The following is a 13,295-nucleotide window of genomic DNA, read 5'->3' on the forward strand; positions in this document are numbered from 1 at the left end:
ATCAATTCGTTGTCTTTCATAATTCATCTTCTTGCTCTTTTTCAGATGCAGAATCAGATAATAGTATCGAAATTGCGACCAAAAGACTGCCCGGCAGACCAAGGGTACTAAAGACAAAGAAAAATCGTACGTAGTACAAAACTATTTTTTTATATACAATACACAACAAAATCAAGGTGATTAAAGGGATCTTAAAACCATCTGTTTCACCGACATTTTTAAATAAACTATTTTTTGTTTTATAGATTCGCAAGTGTTTTACAAAATTAAAATACGCACAAAAATCTAGAGGAAAACGGTTGAGTTCACATAAAAACAAAAATATTTTTATTTTTTGTACATAGAACTGTCACTTGATGACAATATTTGTTTAATAGGTATACAAAATCTACGATATATATGTACAAAATGAAACAGTATTCCTCTAGAGATAACGTATATGTGAACAATATCATGCAATTTAAACTAAGATTAAAAGCCTAGAAAAAGATTAGTGACTATGACGTTTTATAATTGCAAATCCAGATATAGGTTAATCTTTAAAGGGCTGGAGTATATGAGCCACTAAATTAGCTACTTTTATTTTTAAAAATATCAGAATTTTTCTATTAAAATTTTAATTTTTTTTCATATAAAATTTATAACTTACATAGTTTTACGTAGTTTTTAGGCTTGTAACTTACATAGCTTATAACTTACATAGGTCTACGTAGTTTTTAGGTTTGTTACTGGTTCATATAAACCAGTCCAATCCAATACAGTATCCTAGTGAACACAGTAATATAGCAGCAGTGTAACAGTAATGTAACCGAATATAACAGGTTACGTTACTCTGAAATTACTCTGAAATTACATGTAAGTTACAATTTCCGATTCAGCAATATAACATGTTACAATTACATTTTATCTAACCGTTACACAACAGTTACAAAGAAAAATAAAATAAAATAAAAATTTCATTTTTCTGAAATTATTTTTATCAACAGCACATACTTTTAGAATAAATTTTTATTAATTAATTAAATTTAAATTATGTTATTTTTTATTTTATTCTTACTTGCCGCTGCTAGGTTTGAACCCGGAACCTTAGGATGACGAACCTTGTACTCTACCTGCTACGCCAATTTGACTCATCGATATGGGTACTTGTTATTGTCTACATGTACCTATATGCAAACTGACGCGACTATATTATTTTTTATAAAAGCAATTAAATTTTGCAAAACATATTAAAAATAAATAGCATTAATTTATTTACTTATTAATTTCATTGTTAAATTTATTTTTTTCCATAACCTTAATAATTTGATGGAAATTGCGATCTATTTGCACTAATCTTTGAAGCGTTCAAATGATTAATTAGATGGTTAACTATATAGATCATAATTCTAAGAAAAATTGAATAGTATACATTTATTATTCTGTTTTTGTTCAGCACATAATGAATTTAGATTTTGTGCATTTTTTGTTTGCAGTAATTGTAGACAAACCGTTATTTTTAAAAACATTATCTTTATAATTTTTATTATTATTAAATAAATCTGTCATTCAGGATGTTATATATAATGTCTGATTTCTGAGTCAATCACGACGCATCGTTCCGTAATAACATTGATACGAACGTGTTATGTTACGATTATACAATTTTTGTTGAATAACTGTAACGCAAAAACGATGTATAACAGCTATATCACTTGCGTATAACAAATATTACGTAACAGGTTATTTCCATGTCATATAGCACCTACATATCACAAGAATAACAATGTTAAATTACATGTAACTTCCATGTTATATTGCCGCTATAAAATGTGTTCACTGGGTATGACACATACTGGAAATTTTAGAAATTTAACCTTCGGTATTTTTAAGGATTTTCTATGTTATCGTCACGATTTAGAGATCAAATTTACGAAATTTTACACAAAATCTGTATTACCATTATAAGTCAAAGTTTAATAAGGAACAGTTACATTGTTATATACAATTTTTTTTATATTACCTAGAGATAACGGCGTGGATGTAAAGTTTTGTATTTCCTTGTTTTTTTTAAATAATTTTTTAAAAAAATTTTCAGTAAACCTTAACAAAAGAGGACTGAATTAATTTTTATAAAGCACGGATTTTTGCGTGCTTTGAAATAAGAAAATCTATTAATTTATGCGTGCTTTATAAAAATTAATGCGGGAATATAAGGGGAGGGCGAAGCCTTTATTTTAATAATGGATTTATTATTTATTAATGCTGGGTCCCCATTTGTTTAGATTTACCCATATTTCTTTATAAGGTTTAGATTAGGATAATAATAAATTAATAGATTATATATTTTAAAGCATGCAAAATTACATGCTTTATTTTAATAATGAATTTATTATTGTACTGGATACATTTTTTTGTTTATAACTTTTTAATGAACGATGAACGCCGGCTAAAATAAATATATAAAAATAAACATATGTCAAGGTCAAAGTTATTGGGGCTGGGTCCCCTTTTGTTTATCAATTTTTCTATTTTTGTCTGTTTATGAGAAAGAAATATAAAGAATGAATAAATTTATATAAGTTTGAATTTACGATAATGTTTCTTTTGCATAAAATATTTCAAAACAAGGTGCTACGCACAATATTACAAGATAAACATAATTTTAAAACGAAAAAAAGAAAAACAAGAGCTACAAAATTTTCTACGTTCACGTTAGCTGTAGGCATCGCAAAAGAAAAGTTATATATAGTAATGTAACTGCTGTTATTTATTTAGGTTTATGGTGGCAATACTGTTTCTGTGTAAAATTTTGATGATCTGACCTCAAAATCGTGATTAATGATATCAAAAACTCCTAAAAAAACAATAAAATTTAAATTTAAAAAATTTCCATACCGTACGGAACCAGGTCTATTCTGTAACTCTTAACAACAGTTCGGTATCGTTATATTGTCATTGCGCAACTTTTTTGTCATGTATAATATGTGCGCAACGACAATGTAACGATTTCGACACTGTCGTTAAGAGTTACAGAATAGGTCTACTGGGTGGCTCATATATGACCCAGTAATAAACTTGAAATTGTGTGAAAGATGTTAGTTGTATACGTTGTTGTGTTCGTCAGCCCTGCTGACCGATCAATACATTGACTTTTGAAAAGAGCGTTGTCAGCGGTCGTAAACTTGACAATACTGATAAACAAAGAAGTTTTATCCCGTGCAAGAGCGAATGCACTTACAAAACATTAAAAATTGTAATTAATAAGGTCTTTTTGAATTATCAAAGGTGAAGTATCAGTGAGAGTGTTTATTATCATCCGCGGCCGCACGCAACAATATGTATAAATTTTACTGAAAAAAATTCAAAATTTTAATACCAGCGCTCTAAAGATTAATAAAAAGAGCAGTCTGAAAAAGTTCATTCTAGATACAAAATCCAATTCATAGGCTGATATTAATACGTGTATTATTTTAATTCTGAAAAAGAATTTCCAAATCTGTAAGAGAAATACATACGAAATATTGTTAATAATGTGCACAAATAACTCTACAGTATCGACCCCGATTAAGTTTGACAGGCACTTTAGAATTCCTTTAAAGCTTTAGTTTTTAATTATCAAATTTTAATATTTACATGTGTCACTTTTTTACATGAATATTTAAATATTCAAAGTTGCGTAATTAAAAATTACATAATAACAAAATTTCAATAGAAACTTTATTTTTTATTTATAATGTCTAAATATGCAAAATATCTTATCTAAGTGTTTTAGTCACTGTTTACATAAATATTAAAACTTTTGCACGTAATTAAGAAAAACAAAGTGTGTTAATCGCAATTTTGTTATTCTTGTTTTTTGTCTTACTTTATCAATTAGAATCGCTCCTTAAATTTTCTTCCACCTATTATCGAACATTCTGTATAAATCGTGCGCAAAAAAACACATGTAATAAATAACAAATGTATTCATCAACTTACAGCCGCTAGTCAAGGAAAATTATGGGAATTTATTAGAGATTTACTTCGCAATAGAGAAACATGTCCAAGTTTAATTTGCTGGGAGGACTATTCGCAGGCCAAATTTCGCTTTGTAAAAAGTGACGAAGTAGCAAAACGATGGGGTTCACGAAAAGGAAATACAAAAATGACTTATGAAAAGCTTAGTCGAGCTATGAGGTAAATAATAATTGTAATTACGCGCACGCACACTTATATAGAAATAGTAATAATAAAATTTTTAACATAATTTAAAATATAATTTAAATATATATCTATTAGTTATTTCGCAAATTAATGTTTTTCAGATACTATTACAAAAGCAAAATATTTCTACCAGTACTCGGTCGAAGATTGGTGTATCAATTTGGACCAAATGCGAAAGGATGGCAAACGGATAATCCGAATTTCCGACACTGAAACAATTGTCGAAAAAAAGCGAATTTATGACATGACCAAATACACAAAATCAACAAATTATAAAACAAACATCTTAAAAAAAACATGCGTGTTTTTCGATATAGAAAAAAACAATCGCTATTAATATTCCTTTATGTTCGTTATATTTAAAGCATTGTCAAATAGTTATGTTTCTCAGAACCAAAGATAACAATATAATTGATCTTCTGAAAAAAAGGATGAAATCTGAAGGAAAAAAACATTGATTTTTTTCTTTCTTGTTTTAGTTTCTAAATATTTTGCACAAATACTTTGCATTTTTACCATATTCTTGTATCCTCAAGACTAATCGTGTAATAATAACGGATTTGAGAAATATAATTAAAAAATTGGAATTAAAGAATACTGAAAGATGATTACAAAAACAGACAAGTGGTTTTGGAAGAATCGCCAAAATATAATCTTTTTGAAAAAAGAAGAGGAAAGTCATATAATTTTTCAAGAAACCATTCCTTCATTGTTATACCAATTATCGTTTTGTATATATTTGGTATTTGTACATAAAGATAAGACGCATAATCATCATTATTAATATTCTTATGCAGCTAACGAACTTTTAAAATTAGCTTAACAAGAATAGGTTCATTATCGTTTCATTTATATACACAAAACTTCAAATGTTGTAAAACTGGTTAAAACAACAGTCCTTACATGTATATAAATAAAATAGTTTTTCTTCTACAAACGACGGCTTTATTTTCGCCTTTTTTTCGATGTCGACGATCTATTTGACATCATCTTTCTCTTGCCAGGCTGTAAAAAGAAAACATTAATCAAAATGTATATAAAAACTCGTAATGAAAATACACATAAAGAAAATTTTCTGTAAGAATTTCTTTTTAAACTTATAGTAATCGTGTGTGAAACAATGTAGACATGCACAAATTTTACTATAATTTAGTAAAATTTGAAATACTGTAACTTTAGTAGAAAGATTATCAAAATATTGATAGACTTAGCGGCACCTTTTATTTCTTAAAAAGTAAATTGTATTGTATTAATAATAGTCAAAACATGAACTGCTTAAATATACTGCCGCAAAAAAACGATAAAAATTTTAATCGAATTTTTAGGCAATCTGCAAAGTAATGCAAATTCGCGAAAAATCATCCACAAATTACATGAAGTTTTTTTTAATTAAAGGGCAGAGACTCTACTTTAAGAATCCCTCGGCGAAAGTTTGATTCGTTAAGTGTGACCCTTTTGTATCGCATGAAAACTAAACATGTTTTTTTTTCATTGAAAAAAGTAAAAGTTTGTTATCATTTTTCAGAAGTTTTTCGTTAAAATCTTGCTAATATTAATACAGATTCTTAAAGTTTATTCTTTTCTAAGCAATTTTATAAAAACATGTCGATACAATATTTTTTGTTGATTATACACGAGTTTGAAATTTGCACTACATTTTAGGGTATTTTAGCGAATAAATATAGTATTCTTTGGATGCCATAAAACAGTAACAAAAATTTTTGAGTCGCCAAAAATCCTTCTTGCATGTTTTTTTTCGCTAAAAGAAATTTATTTTTAAAATTTGAACTAAATCGGAGAGTGCACGTTTTCGGAACTACAGCCGCGAATTATAGCTATGGTTGCCTTCACGCTATAAATACTTCAAAGAATTTGTACCGTCAAATCGACCTCTATACGTAAGTATGTATAAATATAGTTTTTATGAAAATAAAATTAAAATGTAATGTAAATTGTTATGTTGTTGTTTTTGAATTTTTGAATTAAATAATTCATCTGTTATAATAATACAGGTTAAATTTTTTATCTTCTTAACAACAGCAGTTAGTGTTGCCACGTTTTTGACAAGCTTGTATTTTGTAAAAATAATTCCGAAATTGTCATTTTTTTATTTATCAGAAATTTTAAAAATAATTTATTTTGTTTACGTAAATCTTACATTCTCCTAGCTATGAGTAGAGTAAGATCTTTCTAAAAAATTTAAATAGGCTTCTTTTAAGCACTTATAAAATCCGATTCTATATGATAAAATTAAATAAATAAAAAGGGAGAAGGAACTTGAGTGATGATTCTTCTAAAAAAAATTGTATGCAAAAATACATAATTCACAATAAAAGTACATAAATTTACAAAATTAAAAAAAAATCGAAGAAGAAAAAGCGTTATATTGAATATTTACTAAATTTGGTAAATTTTTAGAAAATATTATCAAAATTAATAAATTTTTTACAAAAATCAAATTCTTTGATGTACCACCATAATTTTAAGGATAATCTCTAAAAGAAAATTTTCTCCGTGTAGAAATTAAAAAAATGGAACACACATGTATAATAGTAGTGTATAATAGTAGTATACACGATTTAAATAATGTAATTATAAATACCTTAATTTGCGAATTCAAATCTTCTGTTACCTCGTTTGTTTTTTTAATTATATTATCTGTACTTTGATCAATATGTGGAAAGACGAAATTTCTTGTATTTACTGCATGAGAAGCGGAAAAAGCGGAATCACCTTGTTTTGCCAATGAAGCTATTTTTGCTAATGATTCTTCTCCTCGAGTTAAGAGTGAACGTTTTTTTATGACATTCTGAAAAATACACAATTATGTAACAAACATAAATAACCAATTATTAATTTGCTGAAATGCGCTAATATATGCCGTATCTACACAAATATTTAATTAATAAAATTAAGGTCATCCAGCTTTTAAAAAGTCACATAGTTTTTCACTTATACATTTTAACAAAGAATATTTTAATATTATCATCAAAATAATAAGTATTGAACAAATATAAAACAATAAAAATAATTTGTTATTTAAATTTTTCCTTTAAAGTACTAATTTATATTATTGTGAAAAAAATAGAGAATTGCTTATAAATAATTTAAATTTAGTAATGAGAAAGGTTAGGACTATATTTTTAGAAGAGAGAACATATTTTTAAAAAATTGTATAATTCGTAAACATATCGTATTCATATACGAAATAATAAAATAATATTTGTTTTATTCCAAATTATTTTTTAAATTTCCTTTTTTTTATGAATATAATTTTTCGAAAGTCGTATGTTTTATTTATGATTAATATCTCTCCGAGACCGGAAGCCTAATATTAGACGCTGAAGCAATACCATTTTTTCGTAGTTCAAGTCACTGATAAAGACAAAAATGTCCTAGCTCTAAAACTAAAAAAGTCACGCAAAAAAGAGTTGGTCCTCTAAGAATTAAATAACACAAAACTCTCTGTTTAAGATTCCTTTAATCATTCTAATCAAAGCCTACTCTCGCCATGTCTCGGCCATAATCAGGGCCCGCTGGGACAGCTTGCGCGACCGTACGATGAGGTGACGACTGCATGACGGGTGCGCGACCAGGGTGCAGCTCCGACGCTTACGCGCTGACTTCCAGATTTCCAATCCGGTGCTCATGTGCCGAGTTAAAGTCGCTCGTCTGCTTCTGCCATGTGAGGCTGTATTTTACTTGCATAGTTACTGTTGTGGCCCTTTGGTGGATAGAGGGCCACAGGTACTTGAGATCGTCCGTCGATACTCCTCGGGTCAGGTTTCTTGAGAGATTGTAGCTGATTGTCGTATAACAATGTGTATATATTTTCTATCTTGATTACACTGAGTTACACTGGCTTAATTCGTTAATACCCGTGACAAATATAAAAGAATGAGCGACATACGTTCGTCGCTGTATAATGTGTAGCAAAGCCCGCTCGTTGTCTGTACCTCGGTGTTTATATACACCGATTTTTGGTGTATAACCGGGGAGGGTACTTCCCGGTCACTGGCCTTTGGTCAATGTTCTTGCTTAGCCAGCAATTGCTAGCTATGCAGATTTCACCCCAAAATCAGGAGATTTTGGGTGTTGTTTATTAAGCAACCGGGTGCATTGCCCGGTGCGACGCCCGGTATGTAGGCCGGGCGATGTCCGCGCGCGAGTTGTCATTTGACACCTTATATCGCTTGCGACATTTCTTGTGTGAGTGCATCACACTCACAACATTACGAAGTGAATAAGTAGTAACAATTAACTCTTTCAAACTTCTCGAAGTGGCAAATATCTCAACATGTATTAATCAAGGACTAAACTCATACAGAAAGATTTTGAGTGACTCGGTGTTCTGTGCGAAGCGCCTCTCAACGTGCACGTGCCCACACGATTGTAACCGGTCACCGGTTCAACGGGCGGCACATTACGACGGCCTCGTGCGAATTTGAGCAATAGTAAAGCTGTTTACTATAATAAAAAACTGTTTACATTTTCTACTCTCATCCATTACATTGTAAATAGTATATATAGTTCGAATGCATAGTAAATCTCATCTTTTTACGAAGTAAAGTGTCTCAGTCATTCTCGCCACGTTGTATGTCCTTCTCATTTCAAGCTGCGCTCACCGGAAGTTTCTCAAACATCCGATCTCATGGGGAGATTCGGGCGTGAGGAAATTATCTCAGAACATTTTTTGATCCTTCGAGCCGGATACTGCGTGGCAATTAATTGTCAAGTGACATTCCACATCCGTTTCTCAAACATTCGGTAGTTTCCGGACTGTAAAACGTACAAGGGAATTCAGTGTGTTTATCGCGATCACGCGTTACTCTCGTGACTCAAGGACACTCAACGGCTCTCAGTGTTCACCGCGCTACCATCCTATTGTTAATGCGACGTCGATCACGCGGCGACGAAGTGTGCTCTTTCGTATAGTTTTCTTACAGTGACTTTCCCATCATGACTGATCAAGAGAAAACTGACAAACTTGAGACGGAGAAGCTCGCCTCTGGCCACCAGTCTCGAGTGGCCTTCGTTTGGACACAGTGCAAATAGACACGTTGCAAATGAACACAAAATGATGTACACCGTACATTTCTACACCGTAAAGTTGTATACCGTACATTTCTACACCGTAACCGTGGCCACACACACACACACACACACGCGCGCGCGCGCGCGCGCACACACACACAGGAGGGGTACAAGGGGGGGCCTTCGGCCCCCCTTCCGCACCCGGCCCATCGGTAGGGGTGCCCTAAACAGGAGGGTATAGAAATGTACGGTATACAACTTTACGGTGTACAACTTTGCGGTGTACAAAATTTTTGTGTCCAAATAAATCGTGTCCATTTGAACCGTGTACATTAGTTTGTGTCCATTTGCAACATGTCCATCGCTGCACTGTGTCCAAGTGAGCCACTCCCGCCAGTCTCCCATCACACTCACTGTGCCCACTCAGCCCTCAGCCTCCAAGGAGAGTGCTTCTAGCTCAAGGACGAAGCTGACGCCAAGCGTCACCAGCTCGCCTCCCAACAGAGCTCACACTCAAGGTGAGATCTCAAATGAGCCGCTTTAATACCATCAACTCTCTTGCAGAGACTAAGGTCATCGATCAATCAGACGCATTACTAGACGAGGTAAACTCCATAATGTCTCAACTGGATGAACTACACAAAGCATTCCTAAAAAAGCATGCGTATTTTAAGGTAACGTGGTCGGAGTCTCACTTAGATCACGAGTACTTCACAGATAGTATACATGAAAGGAAAGCTAGTTATGTAATCTCAGCAAAGTCAACTCTCAATCGAATAAAACGTAGCTACGCAGGAACGTCCTCGCCTCAAGTGATTTCTCACGACACCGGAACGCAAAGTCACTCTCGCCTACCAGATAGCAGGCTGCCCAAATTCAAGGGGGACTACAGTATGGCCGACCTTCCGTAAACTCTTTTCTGCTGTCACTTTGAACAGCTCAAGGCTCAACAATGTTGAAAAGCTCCATTATCTCAGGGGCTGTGTGCAAGGCTCTGCTGATCAGCTCATTCACGGCTTACCTCTCACAGGAGACTCGCCCAAGCCGTCTTGGAAGCTACTCATCTCCAGATATAAGAACAAGAGACTCATCATACAGGCGCATCTCGATAATCTCTTCAACATTTCTCACGTCTCTCCCAAAAATGCAGCATCGCTCACAAAGCTAACTCGACGATCGCCGAATCTAACAAGGCCCTGCAATCACTTGGCGTGACAGAAGTTATGTGGGATTGTTTCTTAGTGCATCATGTGTCACGCTTTTTGGATAGTGACATCAGAGGGGCTTGAGAAACCTCACTTGGCTTATCTCAAGAATACCCACGTTTTGCTCAGTTCGAGGCCTTTTTCAATTCTAGAGCGAGGGCATTAGAGAGGATTGAGGCTGCACCATCTCAGTCAGGCAGCTCATCAAAAGTCACAGCCAGCCAATCTAAATCCTCAAAAGGGCCACTGCCCTTCAAGTGTCAGCTAAACCACAGCCGCTTTCATTCTCATCCACAGAGTACTCATGTAACATGTGCAATGCACAGCACTTCATCGTCATGTGCACCAAATTCAGGGATCTCATACCAGCTCAGAAAGAACATCGCAGTCAATAAGAGGCTGTGCTTTAATTGTCTTGGGCGACACAATGTCCGCTGATGCAAGTCAACTCTATGCTGCAAACATGTTCAGCCAAGCATCATACAATGCTGCATGTGCCACAGCCTGCCGAGGCAACAGCTCCTGCCCGCTCTACCTCCACGCCTACTCAATCCACGTCATCACCTTCAAACTGAGGGTGCGGTGCAATCGTCGAGGAGTCCAACTCAAGTTCACTCAATGCATTAAACGCTGCTTGCAACAGCACTAGCATGTATACATTCATCTGTCTCAATACTTCAAGCAAGATTACTCATCGATCAAGGATCTGAGCTCTCGTTCATCTCTGAGGATCTCATCAAATCACTCAACCTACAACGTCAGCACTCAGCTATTTCAATCATTGGCATTGGTGCAAAGAAGACGACTCAGACGAAGGGCGTAGTTACACTCACTCTTCATTCCAATCGTTCAAAACATACTGCCACCATTCAAGCTCACGTTCTCAAAACACTAACTACGATTCTGCCGTCATTCGAAGCACCTCAGCAGACGTGGTCACATGGTCAGAAGGGTTGAAGTTGGCAGATCCAACATTTCTCATTCCACATCCAATCGACATTATCATCGGAGCGGATTCATACGGGCAGATCATTAAGCCCAATATTATTAAACAATCTCTTAAGATGCCAATTGCTCAACTCTCAATATTCGGTTGGCTAGTTCTCGGTCTCCAGTCGGCTCACCAGTCACTTGTAAAGACTGTACATCATGTCAAAATTCAACAGGATTCCAACCTACAAGAATTGTTGACAAAGTTCTGGGTACAAGAAGAACTAGCGACTGATTCAACAACTCACACCTGACGAACAATGTGAGGATCACTTCAAGTTCCACACCATTTATTCGCGCGATAACCAAGAGATATATTGTATGTATCCCGTTCAAGCTTCCAGCCAGTGTCTTAGACAACTCATACAGCACTGCTCATAAAAGCCTTCAGCGAATGCTCAAACGACTCAATAAGGATAAGGAATATCAGAACCTGTATAACAAGTTCATGGGCAAATATAAATAACTCAATCACAGGATGAAGGTCACATCATAACCATCCAAGGATATAATTCCTTACTATTTACCGCATCATGGTGTACTCAAACCAGACAGTGCCACAACAAAGCTGCGGGTTGTCTTCAATGGCTCGAGTCCAATCTCATCAGGATTCTCCGTAAACAATCTCATGCACACGGGTAAGAACCTGCTACTCAATGTCTCAGACGTTCTTATGTGGATTTGAGGTCACAGGTACATCTTTGCCACGGACATCACCAAGATATACAGACAAGTCAAGGTTCATCCCTCAGATTGGGATTTACAGCGCATTCTGTGGATAGACGAACATCACAAAGAGATACCATATCATCTCACCACAGTCACATATGGAATGAAGGCTACTCCATTTTTGGCAACAAATTTTGGCTACAAACACTCATGTAACTCGCTGAAGACGAAGGGCATCGTTTTCCACTTGCAGTACCATCAATCACTCATGGAAGATACGTAGATAACATCTTTGATGGTATCGACATAGAGGAACAGCTCACAAAAATTGCTCATCAACTTGAAGGTCTCTGCCACGCGGGCAGGTTTCCTCTCGCTACGTGGCATTCCAATCATCCAGAATTACTACATGCAATCTCATTGACAGAGTCAACTGACTCATCAATATCACTTGACGATGCGCAACCAAAATCCTCATTTTATGTAGGATTAAGATGGTAGGATTAAGATGGCTACCTCAACAAGATGCTTTCACATTCTCAACAAGCTCAATATCTCATCAAGAGCAGCTCGCAAAGCGACGTGTATTATCTGAAGTGGCATACAATATTTGATCCACTTGGTTTTGTCTCACAGATAGTCATTGTGGGTAGGTAACGTATCGTGTGTGTGTGTGTGTGTGTGTGTGTCACTTCCCACTTAAGAGATATTCCACCGCTTGGAGTTCTCTGGTCACCCTGAAAAGGGCGGTTTGTCAGGTGTTCTTAGAAGGATGGTTGCTTCCTCGTTGGCCGGTTGGCGTTCACGATGAGGCAGCGAACTCCTTGTAGAGATCCTGGTGCGGTTGCTTCGAACCTTCTGGTCCAGTAGATTTCTCCAGGTTGATTCGTGGTGTCCTCGTGTCGACAGCCCAAGACAGTGGCCGTTCTGTTGGCCGAGTCGGCCGGTAGGTCTTCCTTCGTTTGTGGCAAGATATTGCCGTCGAAGCCCGTCAAGCACACTCCGATTGGAGGCTCAGTCGTCGAGCACCCTCGAGAGAAGTAACTGAGCACACTCCCTAAGGGAGGCCTAGTGCGAGCACACTCCAAGAAGGAGGCCCTGGTGCAAGCGCACTCCGAGAAGGAGGCCCTGGTGCGAGCGCACTCCGAGAAGGAGGCCCTGATGCGAGCGCACTCCGAGAAGGAGACCCTGGTGCGAGCGCACTCCGAGAAG

At 35.3% G+C, this 13,295-nt stretch overlaps 2 protein-coding genes across 9 annotated transcripts in view; one reads left to right on the forward strand and one right to left on the reverse strand.

Annotated features, from left to right (window-relative positions):
- The window catches only part of LOC105837488, a 253,276-nt gene that overhangs the window by 81,186 nt on the left and 158,795 nt on the right, over positions 1–13,295 (forward strand). For 5 of the 6 annotated variants that reach the window (XM_036289208.1, XM_036289211.1, XM_036289226.1 and 2 more), the window contains 3 exons: positions 46–126; positions 3,963–4,158; positions 4,287–5,118. The exons of the other annotated variant lie outside the window; for it this stretch is intronic. In XM_036289208.1, the coding sequence (XP_036145101.1) occupies positions 46–126; positions 3,963–4,158; positions 4,287–4,398 (389 nt within the window). In that variant the 3' untranslated portion in view covers positions 4,399–5,118. Of the gene's footprint in view, positions 1–45; positions 127–3,962; positions 4,159–4,286; positions 5,119–13,295 lie in introns of those variants that run through there. 6 annotated transcript variants of the gene reach the window in all.
- Positions 4,895–13,295, reverse strand: part of LOC105839750 (claspin) — a 73,927-nt gene continuing 65,526 nt past the window's right edge. For all 3 annotated transcript variants that reach the window (XM_028194076.2, XM_028194075.2, XM_028194074.2), the window contains 2 exons: positions 6,788–6,994; positions 4,895–5,190 (listed from right to left, as the gene is read on the reverse strand). In XM_028194076.2, coding sequence (XP_028049877.1) covers positions 5,131–5,190; positions 6,788–6,994 — 267 coding nt within the window. In that variant the 3' untranslated portion in view covers positions 4,895–5,130. The remainder of the gene's footprint in view (positions 5,191–6,787; positions 6,995–13,295) is intronic.

The sequence above is a fragment of the Monomorium pharaonis genome, chromosome 1 (assembly GCF_013373865.1).
Source record: "Monomorium pharaonis isolate MP-MQ-018 chromosome 1, ASM1337386v2, whole genome shotgun sequence".
Classification (NCBI taxonomy): domain Eukaryota; kingdom Metazoa; phylum Arthropoda; class Insecta; order Hymenoptera; family Formicidae; genus Monomorium; species Monomorium pharaonis.